This window comes from Theropithecus gelada, chromosome 10, assembly GCF_003255815.1.
Source record: "Theropithecus gelada isolate Dixy chromosome 10, Tgel_1.0, whole genome shotgun sequence".
NCBI classification, from domain to species: Eukaryota; Metazoa; Chordata; class Mammalia; order Primates; family Cercopithecidae; genus Theropithecus; species Theropithecus gelada.
In genome coordinates, this window is record NC_037678.1 from 8710777 (window position 1) to 8737247 (window position 26471).

Below are 26471 nucleotides of genomic sequence, written 5' to 3' on the forward strand. Positions count from 1 at the left end.
CCGGTGGGGAAGAAACATCCTCCAAGCTGTTTCTACATCCCTGAGCCTTGGTTGGTCCAAAGGGTCCGCTGGCTTTTATTGTGTCTCTGCAGAGGGGCTGGGACCTGTCCCGGGCAGCTCTGTGACATTGTGGGGCCAGCAGCAGGGTGGCACCCTCACCTGTGGCTCAGAACCTACTTCTGCTGCTTCCCCACCAAGAGTGGAAGCCAGCTGGCCAGAGGTTTTCAGCCACCAAAAGAGTCCAGGCAGGCATCCCCCTGCTTCCCCCAGCAGTCTGCACAGGGTCATATTTCCAGTATAAAGTCCTCTGAAGGCCCCTTCAGCAGGAGGCCCCTGAAAGAAAAGCCAGCCATCTGAGGCTCAGCCCCTTTAGCCAGGGCTCAGACCCAGCTCCAGGGGGCTGGGAAAATGTGGCCTCTCCTTCTGGAAGGGGCTGGCTGGTGCTTTCCACCACAACTACATCTCCACCTCTTCTTCCTCCCGACCTGCCTCCTTGTGGCCCCTTGAGCCCTGAGCTGCTCCAGGGCTATAACTCAGACTGGGATCTGGAGATCCTCGGGCCTTTTCGGATCTCTTTCCGCTTCTCCTCTTTCTTCCGGCGTTTCTCTTCTTCTCTCAGGGCCTTCTGGAAAGGGTCAGTGCTGGGAATGAACTGAAGGGAAGAGAAGAGAAGTCTGATTTAGTCTGTGGCAGCAAAGAGCCTGCTCTGAGCTAGGCCACCGGCGGGCTGTGGGAATAGGAAGGTTCCCTGGACACAGGCCCTGCCCCAGACATGGAGACAGTGAAATGGGTTTGGGGAGAACTGCTGAGTGTGTGTTGGAAGATACGCAGGAGTTTGCCAAACCAACAGCATGAGGGAAGATAAGAGTATTCTAGGTGCAGGGACAGATGCTGAGGTGGGAACCTACATGGGGCATCTGAGAAACGATACACAGATTCCTCCAGGGTGAGGGGATAGAGTGGCTGAGACCACCACAGACCCGGGAGCCCCACACCTGCTGCACCCTTCAGGAGGAGAGGAGAGAGGTCAGCCAGAGTCACAGATGACAGAGCAAGTAGCGGGGGTGGAGGGTAAGGACTTCATTGGCAGCGGGAGATGGCGGGGGGGAGGGGCATTCTTCAACTGCAACCCAGGCCCTTGGCTTTCCTCCCTCATCTCTCTCCAGACCGTCTCATCTAACTCATAGCTTCTATTGGCCTGTGTGGTCAGTTACCCCTCAAACTTGCATCTCCATGTTCAAATGCCTGTCTGAGACCTTCTTTAGGATGTCCCAAATGCACCCTAGACTCAGTATGGTTCCCTCTTCCCAGAGTACCTGTTCTGATGAGCAGCAGGGCAGAAACCGAGGAGCCCCACCTGCACCCGGCATTTCCTCTCCCTCCTTGGGTCCATCACCAAGGCCTGGCTGATTTCAAGCCCTAAATCTCTCTCAAACCCATCCACTTCTTTGTCTCTACTATTGCTGCCCCCATCACCACTCCCGCCTCTCTGCTGGATGACTCTAGGGGCCTCCCAAGGGCTTTCCACATCCCCTTTGGTCCCTCTCAAGTCATTCTCCTCACTGCAGCTGGATCTTTCCTTTTCTTTTTTCTTTTTTTTTTTTGAGACAGAATCTTGCTCTGTTGCTCAGGCTGGAGTACAGTGGTGCGATCTTGGCTCACTGTAACCTCTGCCTCCCGGGTTCAACTGATTCTCCTGCCCCAGCCTCCCAAGGAGCTGGGATTATAAGCGCCCACCACCACACCTGGCTGATTTTTGTATTTTTAGTAGAGACAGGGTTTTGCTATGTTGACCAGGTTGGTCTCGAACTCCTGACTTCAGGTGATCCACCCACCTCAGCCTCCCAAAGTGCTGGGATTACAGGCATGAGCCACTGTGCCGGACGGATCTTTTCAAAATGAAAATCTGTTCATGTCACATTCCAGCTTCCATGGCTCTCCATGACTCTCAAGACAAAGTTCTACATGGGGTATCTGCAGGTCTACCCCGGCTGCCTCTCTGTTCCTACCTCATATCCTCCGCCTTTATGTTCTTGGATTCCCTGTACCCTCTCACTTCCAGGCCTTTGCATGTGCTGCGGCCGAGGCCCAGAATGCTCTTTCCAGCACCCACCCTTCTGCCACATTAGCTCGGGCTCAGCTGGTTCACTGCCCTCTAGACCTGCCTTGACTCCCTGAGGGGCTGCTCCTGGTGGTGTGCTCTCTTCGACTTTGTGCTGATTCCTTCTTTCTTGTGCCCATCGCCCTCCCAAACAGCACATTCCATGAGGGTAGGAGGATAGTGTCCTCTGCCACAAGGCCTTAGCACAGAGTCTTCCTGGCTTTTCGAGAGCACTCAATATGTGTTTTTTTCAATGAATGAGCAAGCCACGTTAGAATAGGAAATACAATAGTACAGCAGGTCCTCGAATAATGTGGTTTAGTTCAAGGTCGTGTCATTATAATGTGGATGAGAAAAAAAAAACAATCGATTCCTGGCTGGGGCCACTGTGTGGAGTCCGCACATTCTCCCCATGTTCTGGTGGGTTTTCTCCGGGTACTGCAATTTCTTCCCACATCCCAAAGATGTGCATGTTGGGTTCACTGGCATGTTTATACCGTCCCAGTCTGACTGTGGAGGTGTGTGTGAGTGCGCCCTGTGATGGGAGGGCGTCCTGTCCAGGGTTGGTTCCTCCCTTATGCTCTGAGTTGCTGGGAGAGGCTGGACCCTGAACGGGACTAAATGGATAAATAATTATCTTACTTGTTTTGATGAATCTTTCTTAAATGCATGTACAGTTCACATTTATTTCAATGTTTCATATTAAGAGTGTTTTGGTCTTTATTTTGAAGACTAGAATTGGGCACTGTGGCTCATGCCTATAATCCCAGCATTTTGGGAACCTAAGGTGGGTAGATCACTTGAGGTCAGGAGTTCGAGATCAGCCTGGTCAACATAGCGAAACTTCATCTCTACTAAAAAATACAAAAATTAGTCAGGTGTGGTGGTGAGCGCCTGTATTTCCAGCTACTTTGGACGCTGAGACAGGAGAATCACCTGAACCCAGGAGGCGGGGGTTGCAGTGAGCCGAGATTGTACCACTGCACTCCAGCCTGGATGACAGAGTGAGACTTTGTCTCCAAAAAAAAAAAAAAAAAAAAAAAAAAAAATCTGGTAATGGTTTTTTGACCAGAAATATGCTGTAGTAACTTAACTCTTAATTTATATCAATTAGCCTATGGTAAGTTGGTTTGTAATACATAGATTCACTTAAAGTCACAGTTTCCAAGAACCTATGGATGATGTTGTGAAGATGTACTTTGCCTACAACTGAGGTAGCTGTGCTGTAAAACACACCCTTTTATTTGTTCTTAGGGCAATAGTGACAAACGTTTGATCTGATCAAAGTAGATACTAAAAACAAACAAATAGCTCCACCTTGTGGAGTAATCTGCCTACCAGGTTAGATTAAGTCATGACTCTGGAAGATGGGGGGATTCACAGAAGTGTAGCCCAGAGAAGGTAAGTGAGTCACACAGCATGTGGTAGGCCCAACTAGGACTAGCCTCGCAGGCTGCACACTTCCCAGCCTAGTACTTCCCTACCACACTCTGCTCCTATCTCTGTGAGTGAATCCTGATCCACTTAAGACAGGGAGCTGGGAGACCCCTTAGGCCCCAGAGACCCCATTCCTCTCTGACTCTGGCTGGGCAAGGGCAAGTCAAGAGATCTTAGCCCCTTCAGTCTCAGCGGGCTCAGCTCAAACTAGCTGGGTCAGAAAAGAAACACACCCATCCTTTCCCCATTCCACCTAGGCCTGGCAGTGCCTACTCATCTTTCGAGTCTACTTTAGATGTCTCCCCAGGAATCTTCCCTGGCCACCCCTGATAGTACCTGACCAGCCTGGGTCAGGTCAGCAGGCTGACAGCCAATACAGCATTGTGGCTAAGAGCATGGCTCAAGAGGCAGACCACATGTATTTGAACCTTCATTCCATCACTTACTGGCTGTGAGACCTCAGCTTGATTACTGTACCTCCCTATGCCTCTGCTGTCTTCACTGTTAGGCTAGTTATCAATTTATTTCCTCTCTATTCCGAATTCACTCTTCATCGCCTGCTCTGTGAAAATGCATCTGGCTCCAAGATAGAGCCCCAAACTCCTAAGCTTGGTGTTGAAGGGACCGGACCCCATGCTACATCTCCAGCCTTATCTCCTCCTGTCTTCAAGCTACCCTGCTCTGCCTGTCCCTGACAACAACCACATCCTCCATAGCCTCAAGCATGCCACTCTGGCCACTGCCTTCTATCTTCTCTAACTCCTTAGCCCTACCATAACCACAAGCAGGCCCTCCGTGCTGCCAGCAATCCAGCCTCATTTCCTGGTCCGCTTATCCTCCTGCTCTCCTGCACATACCTTCTCCTCAAGCCTCTGTGCTGCCCTCACTCCCAGACCATGACCTTGCTTTCTATCTCACAGAGAGGATGAAAGCAGCAGGAGACAACCCCCACAGCTCCACCACCACACCCACCAACCCATTTACTTCTGTGCCCACATGCTCTGCCTGCCGTCCTGTTCAAGGTTAAGGATCTGCTCCTTCTGTACAAGGCCAAGCCTTCCCCCAGCACTACAACTCACCCCTCCTCACCTCTTCCAGATAAGGCTCCAGCAACCTGGCCCCTGGCCTCATCAGTTTCTCCCTCTCTAATGGATCAGTCCCATCCACACAGTGCAAGCCTGCTGTGGTCTCTCCCAAGGACTAACATTTGAAACCACATTTTCCTCCAGCTATTCTCCCATTACACTGCTCTCTTTGAAAGGAAAACTCTTCGAAAGGGCTGTCTACACTTGCCACATCCACTTCCTTTCCTCTCATTCTCTGGAAATCAAATCTTTTGTTCCCAGCACCCCGCCCCCCAAAGCAGCTTTTATCAAGATCACCAGTGGCCTCAACATTGCTCGGTCCAGCAGTCGATTCTCAGTCCTCGCCTTCCTTACCTCCCAGCAGCGTCTGACAAGCTGATCGCTCTCTCCCTACTTCCTCTAACACTTTCCTCGTGTGGCCTCTGGGAAACTCTTGGGGCAGCCACCATCATGCTGACTGCTCCTTCGGCGGGTTCTTGCTGCTTCCTCCTCAGTCCTTCAACCTCTTATCTCCAGCCCCATCCCACGCCTCAGTCCTCAGACTGCTTCTATACCTGCCCAATGCCCCAGATGACTGTGTCCTGTCTCACGGCTTTTGGTGCCTTCTACATAGGCATGGCTCTCACATTTACAGGTCCAGCTTCTACTTCCTCCCTGAAGTCTAGAGTCAAATATCCAGCTGCCTCCTTGACATCTTTACTCTGATGTTCACCAGGTGCAGGAAAAAACTCTTGATACCCTCTCCAAGGATTTGAAAAAATGACAGTCCCATTCTTCCCGACACTCAGGCCAAAAGTCTTCTAGTCATGCTTAACGCTCCTCTCTCTCTCACCACATCTGCTTCCTCAGCAAATCCCACTGGCCCTACTTCCAAAAGAGAACCAGAACCTGACCATTTCTCACCAGATCCACTGTCATCGTCTGGTTCAAGCCACTATCAACTGCCACACAGATGAGCACAGCAGCCTCCACACCTGGGTCCCTGCTTCTGGTCCCCGACCATGCTCCACACAGCAGCCAGATGATCCCTTTAAAGTGGTAAGTCTGCGCCTGGAATCCCAGCTACTCAGGAGGCTGAGGCAGGAGAATCTCTTGAACCCAGGAGGCGGAGATTGTGGTGAGCCGGGATCACACCATTGTACTCCAGCCTGGGCAACAAGAGCAAAACTCCATCTTAAAAATACATATATAAATAACGGATGGGCGCGGTGGCTCATGCCTGTAATCCCAGCACTTTGGGAGGCTGAGGCGGGCGGATCACGAGGTCAGGAGATCGAGACCATCCTGGCTAACGTGGTGAAACTCTGTCTCTACTAAAAATACAAAAAAAATTAGCTGGCGTGGTGGCGGGCACCTGTAGTCCTAGCTACTTGGGAGGCTGAGGCAGGAGAATGGTGTGAACCCGGGAGGCAGAGCTTGCAGTGAGCCGAGATCGCACCACTGCACTGCACTCCAGCCTGGGTGACAGAGCAAGACTCCATCTCAAAAAATACATATATATAGATGGATGGATGGATGGATAGATAGATAGATAGATAGACAGATAGATAGATAGATAGATAGATAAAAATAAAGTGGTAAGTCACAGCCCGTCACCCTGCTCTCCAGGTCTCTCAGGGTAGGTGCCAAAGCCCTTGTGAAGACCTCTGAGGGTCTCAGGATCAGGCCTACAACTCTGACCCCATTTCCTCACACTCCCCAGCCCCAAATATGCTTCCAACTCATAGCCTTTGTACTTGCTGCTCCTTTAGCCTGGAACGTTCTTCCTTGGGATACACAGATGGCTCCCTCATCTCCTTCAGATAATTCAGGAAGACAGTATCTAGGCCATGTGAAATAGCAACCATACCCCATCTCACCCCGGGCATTCCTTAACCACATTCCCCTTTTTTCTCCACAGCCCTTGTCACCACTACCATATTATATATTTTTAAATGGACTGCCTGTCTTCCCCAACTAGAATGCCACTTCCAGGAGAATAGGGCTAGCCTGCTTCCCCAAGGGGCAGGATGCAACAGATACTCACTTGATGCCAAATGAACAAATGTGGTATGCATCTGAGCTTTTGCATAAGTTCGTCCCTCTGCCTGGAAGGTCCTGCCTCAGCTGGTCCACCCAGCAACTAACTCATCCCACAGCCTCCACCACCTCTCTGCCGAGGCTGGGTCAGGCTCCCCTCAGAGGTCTACAGCTCATTATGCTTCTTACCACTATAACAGTAACACTGGATTGGAACTGTTTCCCTGCTGCCTTCCCCATCAGACTGTGAGCATCTGAGGAGCTGGGACACGGCCAGCCCCCTGGACAGGGACAGTGGTTGGCACACAGCCTGGTATGAGTTGACTCTAGTGATGGGTACATAAGAAGTAGAACTCAGAACTCTCACCAGCATGGAGGAGTGTGTGAGGGAAGTCGAGCAAATCCGGGGCTCCTGTGAGGCAAGCCCACGCAGGATATCAAAAAGTGAGGAAAATCTCGGAACTGTCCCCAGCCAGCACGTAAGGAAAGTATGTTGCTGCTGTGGTTATGTCCAAGTAGAGCACATTATGATAAAGCTGGACTCAACTTATCATGGCACCCATTGTCTCTGTGGCCTACGCTGTCACCCTTCTCCTGCGTTTAAGTGAGGCATCTATGACCTGCATAGCAAGAAGAACTGGCATCACAGCAATAAAGCATCTCCATGGGTGACCCCTTGCTGGGAAAGGCAATCTGTCATGGCCTTGAGTGTCCACACATGTTTTCTTGCTGTATAAACCAAGAATGGAAGGCTGTGGCTGTTCTTGATCTGGGCCATTTATCAGGGTAATGATTGCAGCAAGCAACCTTGGGGAATGTGTCATTTCAGCTGGGCATGCAGGGGTGGCAGCTACCCCACTGAGGAAACCACATCCCCCACTCTGCCACATAAAGCAAAGCCACTGGCTCAACAGGACCCTCGATTCACAGGTTCCCCCAAATATTCAGGCCTAGCCCACTGTAATTCAGCTAATATAAAAGCTAACAGTGTTGTACAGAAAAAAGTTAACACGGCCGGCCTGACTCCTATCCTTTGAAAGGCCTGCTTCCAAGGTTAGCCCTTGGCAGACATCTGGGAAGTTGCATTTCAGGAGGGCCCCCACCCCCCTAACTGCTAACAGTGGTTCACTGTGCCAAAACTGTTCGTGCAAACAATATGGTTTCTGCTGAATACATACTTTGCTCCTGGGAGTTTGCCATTTTGACATAAGTCAGGCAAAAAGTACCCACATGACTAGCTCCCAATAAAAACTCAGACACTAGGTCCCTCATGAACTTTCCTGGTAGAAAACATTTTAAACATGTTGTCACAACTAATTGCGGGAGGAATGAAGCACATCCTGTTTGACTCTACTGGGAGGGGACTCTGGAAGCTGAGCCTGTTTCCCCTGGACTTTGCCTGATGCACCTTTTCCCTTTGCTGATTTTGCTCTGTATATTTTCTCTGTAGTAAATCGTGGCCATGAATGTGACCGTATACTGAGTCCTGTGAATCCTCCTATTGAACCATCAAGCCTGGGAGTGGTTTTGGGAACCTGACACAGGTATCCATGAGCAGCAGCAGTCAGCCAGCCCCAGTAACAATGCTGGTGGACTAAGTGCCATAAAGGCCAGTCAGACAATGGCCTGAATTAAAACCTATCACTCTTGCCTTGGATGACACTCCTTTCTAACAACTATGCATGTTATATTCTTACTGACTATTGTCAGTGTCCTGGTCATCCGGAGATTACAAAATGGCAGATCAAAGATACCTACCCCACTCTTTTTATTTATTTATTTATTTATTTTGAGACAGAGTCTTGCTCTGTCACCCAGGCTGGAGTGCAGTGGTGCGATCTTGGCTCACTGCAATCTCTGCCTCCTGGGTTCAAGTGATTCTCCTGCCTCAGCCTCCTGAGTAGTTGGGACTACAGGTGTGCATCACCTCACCTGGTTAATTTTTGTATTTTCAGTAGAGACAGGGTTTCACTATGTTGGCCAGGATGGTCTCAAATTCCTGACCTCAGGCAATCCGCCTCCCTTGGTCCCTAAGTGCTGGGATAACAGGCATGAGCCACCATGCCTGGTGATACCTATCCCTCTTTAGGGCCACAAACTATGGAAACAAATTGTGGTGACAAACTAGACAGCCTGGCTCACTTGTTTAGATGCCCATCATAAAGCTCAATCTCTGATAAGACCAAATGGAGTCAAACTGCTGATCAAGCCTACTTCATCCAGATCACTGCCACCTAAATATATCATTGTACTTGGCGTGGTAACGTACCCACTACCAAGGAGCGGCACAAAACAGAGGATTCTATATTTCTGGTTCAACTACCTGAATCTCTGGTTGGAATGGTATGGCCTGAGATTGTTAGGATTGTGACCACTTGGCTGAGTATCCTGCTTGCTGATTTCCCTGCAGTGGCCCATGTAGGTAAAGATAACAGATACAACAGGTCTCTATACATCTGTAAAAATGCCCTGGTCCCATTTATACCTGACATTTCTGAATGAAAGGTCTAGGTCATAGTAGGCAACAACTGGAGAAAAAGTGAAACTATAGATGCTGGCATAGGTGGCATAGAACATATGCTTTTTTTTTTTTGAGACAGTCTTGCTGTGTCACCAGGCTGGAGTGCAGTGGTGCGATCTTGGCTCACTGCAATCTCCACCTCCCGGGTTCAAGCGATTCTCCTGCGTCAGCCTCCTGAGTAGCTGGGACTACAGGCGTGTGCCACCATACCCGGCTAATTTTTGTATTTTTAGTAGAGATGGGGTTTCACCATGTTGGCCAGGACAGTCTTGATTTCCTGACCTCATGATCTGCCCACCTCGGTCTCCCAAGGACACATGGATTTTATAGCAATAATCCTGCCACCTAGGCAGGAAATACCTTAGATCCCAGAAAGTGCAGGGAACAATTAATGCTCTCTTTATCCCTTAGATCCATCACTGCCACCTGGCAAAACAATTCTAGGGTCTGCCCAAGCCCAGTGGCAGCTGCAGCTGTCAATATGGCCAACTGTTGGGTGTCTCATTCCCATCCACATGATAGAAAAACTCACATGGACATGTCAGTAATGAGCTATTCTGCTGTGTCTAATGCCATCAAAGATAGTTCTTACCAGTGACCTTGTGCAGACATACCAGCCAGCACAATTTTGTTTCAACCTGACAGATACAAATCCATCTGCTTTTCCTGATGTGTGAGTAGCTTTGGATTATACCATTTAGGGCAACTGAGGCTGAAGCTCCACAGTGACACTGCCCTCAGGCTCAGCTAAACATTGTTCTGGTGACTCAAATCAAGTGTAACATGTGGGAGAGAATGGGTCATGAAATGTCTCCTTATGGGGGCATGAAGGTTGCTTGGGTCCATCTATTGCCCCCTGTAATTATTGGCAATAACATCAAAGATTGGCAGGTCAATCTAAACTCTCTTATATGGGTGGTCGTGGATAACAAATTGGTCTTAGACCATATCCTGATTATCCAAAATGAGACTTACTGGTCCTCCAAGACCTTCACAGCTGGTTGAGTCCAGGACCCTGATCAATGTTGCAGGTTAGGGGCCAGGCACAGTAACTCACACCTATAATCCCAACACTTTGGGAGGCTGAGACAGGAAGACGGCTTGAGCCCAGGAGTTTGAGACCACCCTAGGCAGCACAGTAAGAACCTGTCTCTGAAAAAATAATAATTAGCCAGGAATGATGTCACACAGGCCTGTCAACCCAGCTACTCAGGAGGCTGAGGTGGGAGGTCTGTTTGAGCCCAGGAGTTCAAGGTAAGCTAGGTGGGTGACAGAGCCTGGGTGACAGAACGAGACCCTGTCTCTAAAAAAAAAATAATAATAATGTAGGTTGGCCTTATCCTGCTATTCAGAATATAGTTGATAGTAGTCTGAATTAAATGAAGTATGAGACTAATTGAACAGATTTGGTCCTAGCCTCTATCAGTCAGATTAATTAGACTGAATAGCACATTTGTGTGAAAATTTGAGTTAAACCAAGCCATGGAGGGCTTGGGGCAGACTGTTGGCACAGCAATCCGTCATGGCCCTGAGCATCCCTGCATATTCTTGCAGTGCATACCAAAGATACAAAGCCCTAACCACTCTTTACCTGGGCTATGTCTCAGGATTGTGTTTACAGAGAGCAACCTTGAAGGGTGTGGTGATATCTCCTCCCAAAGAGCACGTTTGCTATAAAAAAATCATGAATTTCCCCAGCTTGGCAGTTCTCAGCTGTGATGCACACCCCCTGCATGCACAGCGCCCACCTGGCCCTCTCTGTGTCACCCCCATGGGACTTGGGGAACAAGGTGAATCAACACAATCAGGCCAACAGTCTAGCTACTGCCTTTGCTGTAATACAGTCCAATATCTCTGACCTGTCAGTGTCCATGAAATAGTAGCAGGCTAGCTTGTTGGCCTGGAGGCAGAGTTAAATCCTAGACCCCTCAGACACCCAACACCTCTCTCCACACCAGGGACCAGCATGTGGCTTGACAAGTCCAGTCCTCCAGTTACCACGGCCCTTCCTTCCTGCCCCTCCTAGCCCTGCCACTTCCGATCCCTTCCTCACTCTATTGTATCTGTCCCTGTCCTTTTTTTTTTGAGACGGAGTTTCACTCTTGTTGCCCAGGCTGGAGTGCAATGGCACGATCTCAGCTCACTGCAACCTCTGCCTCCTGGGTTCAAGTGATTCTCCTGCCTCAGCCTCCTGAAAAGCTAGGATTACAGGCATGTGCCACCATGCTTGGCTAATTTTTTGTATTTTTAGTAGAGACGGGGTTTCACCATATTGGTCAGACTGGTCTCGAACTCCTGACCTCAGGTGATTCACCCGCCTTGGCCTCCCAAAGTGCTGGGATTACGGGCATGAGCTACCACGCCCAGCCTGTCCTCATCTTTTTTTATCCCAAACTTACAGTTATCAAAGCCCACCTTAGCCCCCTGGAATAAGAGCACGTACAGGAGTGCGGGATGGAAGCCCAGTTGGTGCTAAGAGGTTCAAAGGCAGGGAAGAGCATGGCCTGACCTCCCTGGCTGCCCTGATATCCACCTGAAGTGGGATGCCTGTTTTGTGCTGGGATGGGTTTGTTCATAGCCACCTAACTACCCCCCATGGTTGGAGTTCACACGCTGTGAAAAGACAGGGAGGCTGAGGCTAAGAGGGGAGCAGTGACTTGCCCACAGGCTCCAATGACTCAGTGATGGCTTCTGGACCCAGGCCCAGGCTGCCTGGCTCCAAGTCCAAAGCCACCCGAGGTCCCCAGCCCCTGCAGGCCTCGGCGTCCTATGGCCCAGCAGAGGCAAAGCAGACACAGGCATAGGCCCTGGCAGCTCACCTCTGTGCGGTCGATTTTAAATGGGTTCTGGAAGTCGGAGTCTTTCTCACTGATTCCCAGTTCCTGAGCCATCTGCAGATGAAGAATCACTCGTCATCCTCTGCCTTCTCCTGAGTTCTGCTCATCAGAGAGTCACTCCCTCCATGCTGGGACCCAGACTCCAGACTTGGGCAGATGTGGGCCAGGTGATGACCCCATGGGAACTGGGTGAGCACAGAACCCCTTGAAATGGGACCTCTGTGGCCCAAGATACCCTGAAGCTCCACAAAGAAAATGTAGCCAAGCACTGACATTCAGGCCCGACTGAAGGCAGATGTGAGGATCCTAGTCCACCACCAAGACAGAGGGCTCCCGGGCCACCTCCACCCCAGTCCTTACCAGGCTGAGGATGGGCGAGTGGGGCCCCTGGTCGAAGACGCCCGTCTGGTTGCAGAAACTGATGCCCCAGCGGATGAGGAGGTTCCAGTTGGAGTTGTGGTCAAAGTAATAGTGCACAATCCTCGGGAAGCGCAGCACCACATCGCCGAAGAAGGCCGTGTTCTCCACCACGTGGGAGAAAGCTGGCAAGAGGACCCTGATGAGTGGCCAGGGCAGATGCTGTCCTGGCTGCCTCGCTGGTCCCTGGCATCCTCCAGAGAATAGAGACATCCACCAAACCCACCAACCAAGGAAGGAACAGTGCCTACTGACCACAGGCTGCCAATCACATGTATAGTGCGAACTTGGGCCTTACACCCACTAGCTCACTGAGTCCTCATAACCACTTTTAGAGGGAGATGTGGCTGCTGTTCCCATTTTACAGATGGGAAACTGAGTCTCAGCAGCTAATGAGTAGCAAATCTGGGCTGCAAACCCAGGTCTGTCAGCCCAAAGGCACATCTTGCTGCTTAGAAGACTCATTTGCTATGGGGACCAGAGAAGTGAGTGTTGTTCTGCACACAGATGCTGATGCATCACACGAGACTTTGCTGGGCCTGACCTCCCAACCAACATGTTATCCAAATGTCCAGTGCTGGCCCTGGTGTTAATACAATTAGAGTGTCTGTGAGACCTCAGGTCTCTTAGGATGGCCAGACAACAGGCCAGCATTTTTCTTTTTTAATATTCTTTCCATTTTATTTCATTTTAAGTGCTTAAGTTCTTATTTTGAATGAACGAATGAATATAATTAATTAATTAATTACTTTACAGGTGAGGTCTCACTTTGTTGCCCAGGCTGATCTCAAATTCCTGGCCTCAAGTGATCCTCACATCTCGACCTTCCAAAGTTCTGGGATTATTGGCATGAGCCACTGCACTCGGCCTGAAATTATCTTAGACTTACATAATACAACATAAAATTCATTCATTTGGCTTCCTCTAATGTTATCTTTTTTTTTTTTTCTTTTTAAGACGGAGTCTCGCTCTCTTGTCCACGCTGGAGTGCAGTGGCGAGATCCTGGCTCACTGCAACCTCTGCCTCACGGGTTCAAGTGATTCTCCTGCCTCAGCCTCCCGAGTAGCTGGGATTACAGGCATGTGCCACCACACCCGGCTACTTTTTCATATTTTTGGTAGAGACAGGGTTTCACCATGTTTGGCCAGCCTGGTCTAGAACTCGAACTCAAGTGATCTGCCTGCCTCGGCTTCCCAAAGTGCTGGGATTATAGGCGTGAGCCACCATGCCTGGCCAAGTGTTATCATCTTATATAACCAACATACAACTATCTAAACCAGGAAATTAACAGCAATACAATACTACCAACTAACCTAACAGACTTAATTTGAATTTTCTGTTTTCCCACTAATGTGCTTCTACTGATCAACAGGTCAGTTTAAACTGAGCTTTGTTAGTGTGCTGCAGGAAAACAGCCTGCTGCGAGACAAGCGTGGCGCCATCTTGAAGCCATAATGGCTGAGGTTTGACCGCTGCACACCAAAGTATTCCGCAGCAAGGTCTTTAAACAATGCCTGTAGCATAGATAACCCCTCAAAAAGATGATTATTTAACTTCCCCAGTGGTCACAAGTTTCACACGAAAGCCTGAGATGTCACCAGCTGCATGTTTTAACTTAAAAGCTTGCTGTATAAACAATACTTTTGGCCGCGTGTGGTAACTCACCCCTGTAATCCCAGCACTTTGGGAGTCCACGGCGGGTGGATCACTTGACATCAAGAATTCGAGACCAGCCTGGCCAACATGGCAAAACCCCATCTCTACTAAAAATACAAAAATTAGCCGGGCCTGGGGGCACACGTCTCTAATTCCAGCTGAGGGAGGCTGAGGCACGAGAATCACTTGAACCTGGGAGGCAGAGGTTGCAGTGAACTGAGATTGTGTCACTGCACTCCAGCCTGGGTGATGGAGTGAGACTCTGTCTCAAAAGAAAAGAAAAGAAAAAAAAAAAGAATAGTTTCTGTACAAGCATTGTCATCTGCAAAATAACAAATAAAGAATACTTTCTGGAGGTTGGGTGCAGAGACCACCATCTCATTTCTGCCTGAGACATGGCTTCTGTTCAGAAGTTCCTAATTAATGTTTCTTTCTGAGAAACTGGACCTCTCAGCTCCCTTGGCCTTGGAGGCTAGGTTTGCATAGACCTGCTCACCACGGAACATGTGTCCATCATGGTAGCAAGTCCCTCAGACCCAGGTTAGCCAAAAGCATAACTGTGTAAACAGCTCTAAGCAGTCCCTATCGAAGCCAGCCCCTAAGAGAGGGCCCAGGCAGCCCTCACCAGCACTAGCCAGGCCACCCAGAAAGATAAGTAGACTCCAAAGATATGCCAGGGTGGGTCTGAGACATGTCAGGCAGGGACCCTGGGGCTTCAGAATAATCTTGAACCTCAAAGAACTCAGGAAGACAGCTTGATTCAGAGGGAAGAGCCAAGGCAAATTACTTGTACTCTTTCATATAGGAAGTAGAGAGAACAGTGTCTTCCCCCAGAGTTATGGTGGAGATTAGAGTTGATGGTTGTAAAGTGTCCACTATGTAATATGTAAGAGCTGCTACTATCCTCTCAGAGTAATCTAAGAAATGCTATCGTGGCCAGGTGCAGTGGCTCACGCCTGTAATCCCAGCGCTTTGGGAGGCCGAGGTTGGCGGATCATAAGGTCAAGAGATTGAGACCATCCTGGCCAACATGGTGAAACCCCATCTCTATTCAGAATACAAAAACTAGCTGGGTGTGGCAGTGTGTGTCTGTAGTCTCAGCTACTTGGGAAGCTGAGGCAGGAGAATCACTTGAACCCAGGAGGTGGAGGATGCAGTGAGCTGAGATCACACCACTGTACTTCAGCCTAGCGACAGTGAGACTCCGTCTCACAAAAAAAAAAAAAAAAAAAGAAATGCTATTGCTAAAATGTAGCCAGTTAACGAGGAAGGCCACTCACAAAATGCCCATCTGCCCAAGGGGACCACTTGGAAGGTGCCACAAGAGGGCACTTCTGGGGAGAAAAAAAGAGTGACAAGAACAGGAGGGAAGAAGCAGCTAGAGAAGATCGGGTGGTGCCGAGGACAGGGCAGTATAGGGCAGACCATACCATCCTTTAGCTTCTCGTCCTGGGGGAAGGGCCCATCTGGGAGCACATCAGCAGCAGTGAGCACTGTCCGGGAGTCCTCCAGCACCTGAGGGAATCCCGCCAGGGCTGAGTGGCTTCACAGTGCCCATAACAGACTGCTTCTGTCCCCATTTATTTAAACCCCACTTCAAGTCTTATGTGCACGCAGTTCCCTTGTCCCTGAACACCATCCCCTTAGGGAACTCCTAATTACCCATCAGTGCCCAGATCAAAGACTGGACCTGCCAAGAGCTGCCCCCTGCCTGCACACACCTTAAAGAGCCCCTTGAGCATTACATCAAGGATCTTGTACTGCTGATGGATGTCGTTCAGCTGTGCCAGGTTCTTCAGTGCCAACAGCTGCTCCCGCCGCTTCACCTCAAACATCTTCTTGTCTGGGCAGCATTAAGTTAAGGGGCTGGCATCAATAGCCCTGCCTGGACAATCGAGCAGTCTTGCCTCAGAAGGCTCATTCCTAACCAGCAAGTATCTGCAAGGGTCATGGATGCCCAGGGCTAGAAGCCTCCAGGAAATGAACAAACTGACAAGTGCATGGCCCTGCAAAGCACCATTCATCCAGTTCCCATGATGCTCCACACCCAGAAGCCTGAAACCAAGCCTCCAGACATGGCTCCTGCCTTCCCTTCGCTGTGGTCTTCCTGCCCTCTCCACAAGCATTCACTGTTCCAGAGCCTCCACCTCTCTGCTCATGCTGCACCCTCTCTGCCCAGAATGCCCCTCACCCTCTTCTAGGAGTTTCTATCCTTTCAAGGCCTGGCTCAAAAACTATCACAGTGTTTCCCCTCCTGTGCCCATCAGAGCACTGGTCACAGAGTAAAATGATCATTTGTTTGGATACTTTCTTCCCCTAGGCTTATGGACACCTCAAACCCAGGGGACTCGTTGTAATTCATCTTTGTGTCCCTGAGGCCTGGCCTGGAGCAGGTGGCCCAGTTCACCAGGGTCGAGATGGGCCAGTAATCCAGAATTCCTGAGTCTCCACCCAGGATCTTGCCCACAAGGTGCCAGGCCATGCACAGTCCTCACTGAGCCTTTGCAGTCTAGAGATGGGCCTTGTCATCTCCATTTACTATATGCGGAAGCTGAAGCTCCGGAGAGACCTGACTTGCTCAAGGTCTGGCTAGAGCACCTCACTTTTTCTCCCTGTTCCCCTCAACTGGGCCTGCTTATCCCTGGAATCCCCAAGTAGAGAAACCTCATTTATAGACCCCTCAAAGACAGCTCATTAACTACCAACCCTAAAGGATACAGATCTCCAGGCTTGGGTCCAGGGAAGTCCTCAAGGTGCCTGTGGCTCCCGTCCCAGACAAAAGCAAGACAAAGAGGAAGGCCAGGAACTGAAGAAGGTCCATATCCAAACCTCTTGAGCTAGAAGAATAACCCAAAGAAAGAGAGTGAGACCCAGAGATTGGTGTTACATAAAATAGAGGGCAAAGGTGAACAGCAGCTTCCCCTGATACAGCACATCCTCCGAATACCAAGAACCCAGCTTTGGGGAGCCCTGAAGCTGCAACTCCTATCCCAGGGCCAGCAGGCACACAATACAGACCCATGGGATGCTAGGAGGTGGGGAGGAAGGTAAGTATGAGTAACACAAGGACGCTTAGAGCACTGGGTCAGCGGCTAGAGCTCTGGGCTGGAGCCCAGCTCCCACCCCTGACTCTGGGACCTCGAGCAGCTTGCCCAGCCTTTCTAAGCCTCAGCCTTCTCAGCTGTAGAACAGGGATAAGGAGGTCACCTCCCTGCTGCAGGGAGGGAGGTCTGGGTGAGGCACTGTGCCTGGGGAGGAGGGGCTCATCAACAGTATTCCCTCCACATCCCCTATCTTGGCCTCCCAGGAAAGCATCTGGTCAAGGAAGCCCAGGCAGAGGAGATGTGAAACTTCCGGGGTTTTCCTCCTTCCTTGACTTTTGTCATCAGAAAGGAAGAAGTGACAAAGGGCAGGGAGGAAGGCAGGGCAGTCTCAGGGTAAGGGGGCTTGCTACTCACTCACTCTGGAACCACAGGTACTACATACAACATCTGTTCATATTCAGGCAACATGCCACAATTATTTATTTATTTTGATTAATTTTTCTTTTTTTTTTTAAGATGGAGTTTCACTCTTATTGCCCAGGCTGGAGTGCAACGGCGCGATCTCGGCTCACTGCAACCTCCGCCTCCCAGGTTCAAGCGATTCTCCTGCCTCAGCCTCCTGAGTAGTTGGGATTACAGGCATGCGCCACCATGCCCAGCTAATTTTGTATTTTTAGTAGAGATGGGGTTTCTCCATGTTGACTAGACTGGTCTCAAACTCCCAACCTCAGGTGATCTGCCCGCCTTGTCCTCCCAAAGTGCTGGGATTACAAAAGTGAGCCACCGCACCTGACCCTTTTTATTTTTTATTTTTCCTTAGTAGAGATGAGGTCTTGCTATATTGCCCAGGCTGGTCTCCAACTCTTAAACTCAAGCTATCCTCTCGCCCTGGGCTCCCAAATGCTGGGATTACAGGAGTGAGCCACTATGCCCGGCCAACACAATTATTTATTGAGTGCTATGAAGTTCACTTTCCTGGTGATTCCCAGGACATACATTGCTGCCTTCCACCCTTCCTCTTTTTCCCCTTGAAAGGATGCATCTTTTCACTTGGTTAGGGTGGTAATTCTCAATGTTTTTGTTGCTTTTGTAATTTTTTGGTTTTTTTTTTTGAGACAGGGTCTTGCTCTGCTGCCCAGGCTGGAGTGCAGTGGCACAGTCATGGCTCACTGCAGCCTCCACCTCCCAGGCTCAAGCCATCCTCCCACCTCAGCCTCCTGAGTAGCTGGGACCACAGGTGCATGCCACCATGCATGGCTAATTTTTGTATTTTTCCTAGAGGTGGGGTTTTGCCACATTGCCCAGGCTAGTCTTGAACTCCTGGGCTCAAGTGATCCACCCACCTTGGCCTTCCAAAGTACTGGGATATAGGTGTGAGCCACTGCACTCGGCTACTGTAGCTTTTTTCTCTGGTTCTAACTCTGCTGTTATGGCCTGACACTCAAATATTCTGTCTTGAGGGCCTAGAAAAGCAATGTTTTCCTTTAGTATAACTTGATTCTGTACTTTAAGCTTTTCTTGATGTGCCTGAATTGTTTCATTTAACCAGGAAATTTCTCATGCTTTTAACTAAGAAACAGGTATTCCCCAGTTGAAGGTGCTAGTTTTTGTTTTGTTTTGTTTTTTTGAGATGGAGTCTTGCTCTGCTGCACAGCCTGGAGTGCAACAGCACGATCTCGGCTCACTGCAACCTCCGCTTCCTGGGTTCAAGCGATTCTCCCTGCCTCAGCCTCCCAAGTAGCTGGGATTACAGCCACCCACCACCACACACAGCTAATTTTTGTATTTTTAGTAGCAACGGGGTTTTGCCATATTGGCCAGGCTGGTGTTGAACTACTGACCTCAGGTGATCTGCCGCCTTGGCCTCCCAAAGTGCTGGGATTACAGTCGTGAGCCACCGCGCCCAGCTGGTGCTAGTTTTCTTATTTACATTCCACTATAATATGATGGAAACTCATAACCTTGGACACACTCTTCCTGTGTCTGATGAAATTCACAACTTTTTCATAAAACCTGAGCTATGAAAGGGTTAAGATTTTTTGTTTTTACACCCTTGTAACCTTCTGTATTGCTTGTGACACATAAATAACAAATTGACAAATTTCCTTGTCCACTGCTGATTATAATGAACTTCCATCAGATTTTTAACCATGGGGTCAGGCGCAGTGGCTAATGCCTGTAATCCCAGCACTTTAGGAGGCTGAGGCAAGCGGATCACAAGGTCAGGAGATCAAGACCATCCTGGCTAACACGGTGAAACCATCTCTACTAAAAATAAAAAAAATTAGCCGGGCGTGGATGCACGTGCCTGTAATCCCAGCTGCTTGGGAGGCTGAGGCAGGAGAATTGCTCGTACCCAGGAGGCAGAGGTTGCAGTGAGCTGAGATCACACGACTGCACTCCATCCAGCCTGGGCAACAGAGTGAGACTCCGTCTCAAAAAAAAAAAAAAAATTAATAGTCTAAAAAAAAAGATTTTCAACCATGGTTGTTCCAAGTCTTTGTCATCCATGGTTCTGATTCTTCTCTAAAAGCATTTGCAATCAGATTCATGAAAAGACTGTAACAAGTAATCTTAAATACAAGTTTCTAAAAAGTTAAAAACTTTAAGATCAATGAACTAAATAAAAATTTTTCAGAACTCTAATGAAGAAACTGATGAATTCCTGAAATCTAGTCAAAATCAAACAGAACTCAATTAAAAACTGATGAAGATAATTTTCTTTTCTTTTTTTTTTTTTTTTTGAGAGAGGGTCTTGCTCTGTCATCCAGGCTCACTGCAGCCTCAACCTCTTGGGCTTAAGCAAGCCTCCTACCTCAACATCCTGTGTAGCTGAGACTACAAGCACATGTCACCATGCCCAGCTATTATAATCTTTTAAATTTTTTTGTAGAGGTAGGATCTTGCTATACTACCTAGGCTGGTCTCAAACTCCTGAGCTCAAGCAATCCTCCTGCCTTGGCCTCCCAAAGTGCTGAGATTACAGGCATGAGCCACCCTGCCAGGGTAATGTTTTTATGACATATATTTGAAACATTATTGGTTCTTTACTTGTTTTGTTTTCTATTTTTTTTTTTTTTTTTTTTTTTTTGAGACGGAGTCTCGCTCTGCCGCCCAGGCTGGAGTGCAGTGGCCGGATCTCAGCTCACTGCAAGCTCCGCCTCCCAGGTTCACACCATTCTCCTGCCTCAGCCTCCCAAGTAGCTGGGACTACAGGTGCCCGCCACCGCGCCCGGCTAGTTTTTTGTATTTTTTAGTACAGACGGGGTTTCACCGTGTTAGCCAGGATGGTCTCGATCTCCTGACCTCGTGATCCGCCCGTCTCGGCCTCCCAAAGTGCTGGGATTACAGGCTTGAGCCACCGCGCCCGGCCTTGTTTTCTAAATTTAAGGAAACTTTTTCTCTTAAGCTATCCATAGTTTACAGCAATTCCTTAAGAAACACTTTTGTAAAGAGAGGTGGAAACATTTACTTTTTCTCCCAATTTAATCCATCTAAAATTTGAAAACTATTCATAAGTATTCTTTTTGTTTTGTTTTGTTTTTAGACAGGGTCTCCCTCTGGAGTGCAGTGGTATAATCATGGCTCACTGTAGCCTTGACCTCCCAGGCTCAATCAGTTCTCCTGCCTCAGTCTCCCAAGGGTCTGGGAGTACAGGCATGCGCCACTACACCCAGATAATTTTTGTATTTTTTAGTAGAGATGGGGCATGTTTCCCAGGCTGATCTTGAACTCCTGGGTTCAAGTGATCAGGCTGCCATGGCCTCCCACAGTGGTAGGATTATAGGCATGAGCCACCATGCTGGCCTATTCATGAGTATTCTTATGGCAATGTGGTTATTTGCAAAAGTCCAGTAAGACTTTGCTCTCTCTCTTTTTTTATTTTGAGACAGAGTCTCACTCTGTTGCCCAGGCTGGAGTGCAGTGGCACGATCTCAGAACTTGCAACCTCCGCCTCCCGGGTTCAAGTGATTCTTGCGCCTCAGCCTTCCCAGTAGCTGGGATCACAGGCGAGCACACTATGCCTGGCTAATTTTTGTATTTTTAGTAGAGATGGGGTTTCACCATGTTAGCTTAGGCTGGTCTCGAACTCCTGGCCTCAAGCGATCTGCCCAGCCTGGCCTCCCAATGTGCTGAGATTACAGGCGTGAGCCACTGCACCCAGCCTGCTCTCTATTATAACAGAATACAATAAATACTGCTTACATTACCACAGCTTTAACTAGAATATCATACTTGAAAATGTGCATAGAAAGCCTGCCTTCAAAGATTCCCAGCCTTACAGTGAATGAGTAAAATCTGTCACTTCCTGGCAGGCCCAGGAACCTTATGACTGTGCAGTAAAATCTAAAGTCTGCCTTGGTTTTCCTTCCTAGCCTCAAATGGTTTTTAAACCTGGTACTCCTATGTGATCACTGTAAAGAGAAAATTTTGTTTCTAATAAAAGATATAGTACACCTGTTACTAGACTGTAGCCCTGTGCATTGCTTTTGAGTTCTCATTACCTACTTGTATACTGGATTAGCTCCTGAATTCTAGATTCCTCCAATCCAACTTTCTTCCATGAAATTATTAAAAATGGGCACTGCTCTGTTCCTGAAGCCCTGTAAGTTGACACTAGATGAACTTTAATGGACAAGCCTTGTGCCTAATGTATGGGTCACACAGAAAGTTCACCAAACCTCTCAATGCCGTAACCAGAGACATTCAAACTGCAAACCAGGATAAGAAGTTGATGGTTTCATACTGTAGATAGCTTTTCCGAAGACACTGGAACAAGATTCCATATCATTTTGAGACTGTTACCTGTTTTTGTTTTGTTTTGTTTTTGAGAAGGAGTCTCGCTCTGTTGCCCAGGCTGCAGCGCAGTGGCACAATCTTGGCTCACTGCAAGCTCCGCCTCCCGGGTTCACGCCATTGTCCTGCCTCAGCCTCCCAAGTAGCTAGGACTACAGGCGCCCGCCACCACGCCTGGGTTAATTTTTTTTGTATTTTTAGTAGAGATGTGGTTTCACCATGTTAGCCAGGATGGTCTCGATCTCCTGACCTCGTGATCTACCCATCTTGGTCTCCCAAAGTGCTGGGACTATAGGCGTGAGCCACCGCACCCGGCCAACTCTTACCCGTTTTAATGTCTCCTTTTTTTCACTTGGCAGGATAATGGTGTAATTGAAATTTCACAATCAGTAGCTTCTGCTGGTAACTTGACAGAATCTGACTCAAGAGATCCTTTAGGCCACTTCGTGGATGACTTTGGCAACATCCCTAACAGAACTGTTGATCACAACAAACAACAAAACCCTAAAAAACTGTTGCTCACTCTCTGTTTTAACTCAACCCAGTTATGGCATAGTAGGTGGTAAAAACTGAGCTATATTATCTATTCACAAATGTTGGTGCTATTGCTAATACTACATACTGTACCTGGATACATTCCTCTGGGAAGCTGAGACCCAAATACAAAAAAATAAAGCAGGCCTCATGGTTACAATAGGTCTCATCTAATTCCCAACGGGCATTTGACTTATTCAATTGGTTGTCTTTAAGCCTAGGTTCATGTCTCAGAATTTTTTTTTATTTTTATTTTTATTTATTTATTTATTTTTTTGAGACAGGGTCTCACTCTGTTGCCCAGGCTGAAATGCAGTGGTGCCATCTTGGCTCACTGCAGCCTCGACTTCTGAGGCTCAAGCAATCCTCCTGCCTCAGCCTCCCCAGTAGCCTGGGACTATAGGCTCATGCCACTGTGCCTGGAGAATTTTTGTACTTGTTTTTGTAGAGACGAGGTTTTGCCAAGTTGCCCAAGCTGGTCTCGAACTCCTGGGTGCAAGCAATCCACCCACCTTGACCTCCCTAAGTGCAGGGACTACAGGCATGAGCCACCATGCTGGGCCTCTTAGAACTATAATGCAAACTGAGATTATCATATTGCTATTAATATTACTTCCTATTTTCCTATTTATTTATTTTATATTATTTTTGGAGACAGAGTCTCATTCTGTAGCCCAGGTTGGAGTGCAGTGGCACCATCTTGGCTCACTGTAACCTCTGCCTCCCAGGTTCAAGTGATTCTCCTGCCTCAGCCTCCCGAGTAGCTGGGATTACAGTTGCGCACCACCACGTCTGGCTAATTTTTGTATTTTTTGTAGAGATGGGGTTTCGTGATGTTGTCTAGGCTGGTCTCGAACTCCTGGGTTCAAGCAATCTGTCTGCCTTGGCCTCCCAAAGTGCCGGGATTACAGGGGTGAGCCATCATGCCCAGCCCTATTTTCTTTTTAAACTTTATACCTGTTACTTTTTAAATTTTTGGTGAAGTACCACTCCTAACAGAATAATGCTGACCCAGAAGTTTGCAATGATAGCAAATGCCTATGGAACAGCCAAAATTGAACTTAATAATGAACTCCAGGTAGACTTATCTTGAGAGCCACTCCTTCCAAACCTCCCTTGCTGCTCATATGTGGCTAAAAGGTATTTGGGGTTTTTTGAGACAGGGTCTTGCTCTGTCACCCACGTTGGAGTGCAGTGGTATAATCACAGCTCACTATAACCTCAGACTCCCGGGCTTAAGTGATTCTCTACCCAACTCTCCCCCACACACTCCCCAACCAATGCCTGGATAATTTTTTTTTTTTTTTTTGAGATGGAGTTTTGCTCTTGTTGCCTAGGCTGGAGTGCAATGGCATGATCTCAGCTCACCACAACCTCCGCCTACCCGGTTCAAACAATTCTCCTGCCTCAGCCTCCCTAGTAGCTGGGATTACAGGCCTGTGTCACTATGCCCAGCTAATTTTTGTATTTAATTTAATTTAATTTAATTAATTAATTAATTTTTTTTGAGACGGAGTCTCACTCTGTCACCCAGGCTGGAATGCAGTGGCATGATCTTGGCTCACTGCAAGCTCCATCTTCCCGGCCACACCATTCTCCTGCCTCAGCCTCCCAAGTAGCTGGGACTATAGGCACCTGCCACCACGCCTGGCTAATTTTTTGTATTTTTAGTTGAGACAGGGTTTCACCATGTTGGCCAGGATGGTCTCGATCTCCTGACCTCATGATCTGCCCGCCTCGGCCTCCCAAAGTGCTGGGATTACAGGCATGAGCCACCATGCCCGGCCCTGCCCGGATAATTTTTGTATTTTTTGTAGAGATAGGGTTTTGCCATGTTGCCCAGGCTGGTCTCGACCTTCTGGACTCAAGTGATACTCCCTCCTTGGCCTCCCAAAGTGCTGGGATTACAGGCGTGAATCACTGCTCCCAGCCACTACAAGGGTTTTGATACTGACTCCTAGTCACCAATAATTCCCTTCAACGTGGCAAGAGACCAACAACCCAAGATAGGTCCATCCCAGCACTGGGGGACCTAACTACAGGATGACCGATCATAAGTCTTTTGGAGAAAGATCTTGACCAAAAGGGGGAAATATGAAAGCTGTTAGAATCAAAACAGAGTCGTTTGTGTTAAAAACTCTGACAAATTTAAAGCATGATTCTCCAATGGGAAAAAAACAAGAACAACTCTGACAAAACCAAGGAAGGTCATGAAAAGAGGGTTCTCATGCACAAATGACTGATAACAAGATCAGAAAAAATGCAAAAACCACAACCCTGCACAGAGACCATTGCAGACTTACACAGAAAAATATTTCTGTGAGGACATCTGCCCTGCAACTGCCTGTCCAACCTCAGACTGGCACCACTCTTGCTATTCATCCTTGTAGCCAAGGATAACTATCTCAAAATAATTATGCAATCCTCATTTTTCCTTTCAAAACCTTACCAAATACGTACAGAGGTTACTATGGCACACATATTCTCACTACAATGTCTATTCCCAAGTAAACATCATTTTTTTAGAGTCTCTCACTCTGTTATTTAGGTTGACAGTACCTACCACATTCTAGGCACTGTTCTAGAGGCAGGAATACAGCAATAAATAAGACAAGCAAAAATCTCTGCACTCATGGTACTTAGGTCTCTAGTAGGGATAAAAAACAATCAATACATTTGTAAAACAATCACAGAAGGATGAGAGGGTGTCAGTCAGGTGCAAGATCACATAAAGTGGTCAGGAGAGCTCTCACACTCAGATTACAACTCCCCAATGTTACCAATGTGAAATCAAGGCACAGAAAAATGAGGTGACTGCCCAAAGTCACACAGCTATTTCCAGGCCGAACCAAGAGTCTGTTTGGCTCTAAGTCCAGTGCTCTGTCTTCTGACTCTTCCTAAATGAGCACAGGCTACCTGAGATCAGAGTTGGCTACTGAACTACCAGGAGATCTGCCCCAGGGGAGAGATGCTCAGTTACAGACAGTGAGGGGCTGCAGAGGTCATCCGGAGAACCCCCTACCCCCAAGCAGACGAGTAAGTGAAACCTAGAGAAGGAATAGGTCAAGTTCACCCAGGACCCCCCACATTCCACCTCCTGCTCCAAACTCAAGGGAACCAGAACCAGGCTAGGGCAAAACTTTAGGGGACAAGGAGAATACCAGACAGCTGGCAATGACTGAAGCAGGGAAGTGGGAAAGAAAACCCAGAACAGCAGACTGCGGGACAGGTCCTGCTTTCTCTACTGTTACACTCACTTTTTCAGCCTCTCAATCCCGATGCTGCCCTGTGCGTCCCCCGGAGCTCCTCCTGGCTCAGCATGAGGCTCTGAACTCCTGCAAGGTACCTGGTAGTGACAGGCTTTGAGTCGGCTACCGGGGTCGGGGGCCCGGGTGGTTGACCCCGAGCCTTCGGGGCTCCCGGAGGAGGGAGCGAGCCCTTTCAAGGAACAGAGGCGTCCAGGTCCACGAAACTCCCTCCCCACCACCTGCGGCCGGTTCGGGGCCCTCGGTTCTCTCATTATCCTCCCCAGGAACCTGCAGCCCCCCGCCCCTACCGCCACCTACCTGGCCAGGCGGTGCAGGAAGGGCAGGTGGCCGAGTCCTGTGCGAGCAGCTGGGCTCGAAGTTCCAAGAGGCTAACAGCAAAGGCACTGAAAGCAGCAGCACCCAGCTAGCAACCAAGACCAGACCGCCGAGCGCCGTCCCGCCCACCGCGCTGCTCCCGGCCAATGAGCGCGAGCCGCGACGCCGGGCTCCGCTGGCCTCACTTCCGGCCCTGCCCCACCGCCCCGCTCCGCCCGGCCCCGCCCCGCCCGACTCTGGCGTACCTCCAGCGCGCTGTCTGCCCCGGCCTGGTCCTACCCCTCCTGCGGGCACCGGGTACGTGGCCCTGGATTTAGCTTGGGTTGAAGGAAGTTAAATCTGCAGGTGGGGTCTGTGCCCAATTTAAGGTGTGAATCAGCAAACAGGGGCCCCAGCTCCTGTCGGCCGGGTGACCTTTTGCACGCCCTCCTCGAAACT

General features: G+C 48.9%; 1 protein-coding gene across 3 annotated transcripts; it reads right to left on the reverse strand.

The window, feature by feature from the left end:
* Positions 1–50: 50 nt before the first annotated feature.
* Positions 51–26160, reverse strand: CCDC134 (coiled-coil domain containing 134). 3 transcript variants are annotated; one of them, XM_025399597.1, is made up of 8 exons: positions 26016–26146; positions 25707–25795; positions 16793–16911; positions 15796–15917; positions 15505–15589; positions 12361–12542; positions 11983–12054; positions 51–652 (listed from the first exon to the last, which is right to left on the reverse strand). In XM_025399597.1, exons 3-8 carry the CDS (start codon positions 16893–16895, stop codon positions 527–529), a joined length of 690 nt encoding a protein of 229 aa, XP_025255382.1. In that variant the 5' UTR covers positions 16896–16911; positions 25707–25795; positions 26016–26146; the 3' UTR covers positions 51–526. The 3 variants fall into 3 exon arrangements, with proteins under 3 accessions (XP_025255382.1, XP_025255381.1, XP_025255383.1); XM_025399596.1 differs by lacking the exon at positions 25707–25795 and having other exon boundaries at positions 26016–26160; XM_025399598.1 differs by lacking the exons at positions 11983–12054; positions 12361–12542; positions 15505–15589; positions 25707–25795 and having other exon boundaries at positions 26016–26160.
* Between the last annotated feature and the right edge of the window lie 311 nt (positions 26161–26471).

Coding starts and splice junctions, on each gene's coding strand:
- CCDC134 (XM_025399596.1), bottom strand. CDS start 16,895: ATGGACCTTCTTCAGTTCCTGGCCTTCCTCTTTGTCTTGCTTTTGTCT. Junction 15,918..16,792: donor GGACCCAAGCCTGGAGATCT/GTATCCTTTAGG, acceptor AATGCTGCCCAG/ACAAGAAGATGTTTGAGGTG. Junction 12,543..15,504: donor GGACGAGAAGCTAAAGGATG/GTATGGTCTGCC, acceptor TCCTCTTGCCAG/CTTTCTCCCACGTGGTGGAG.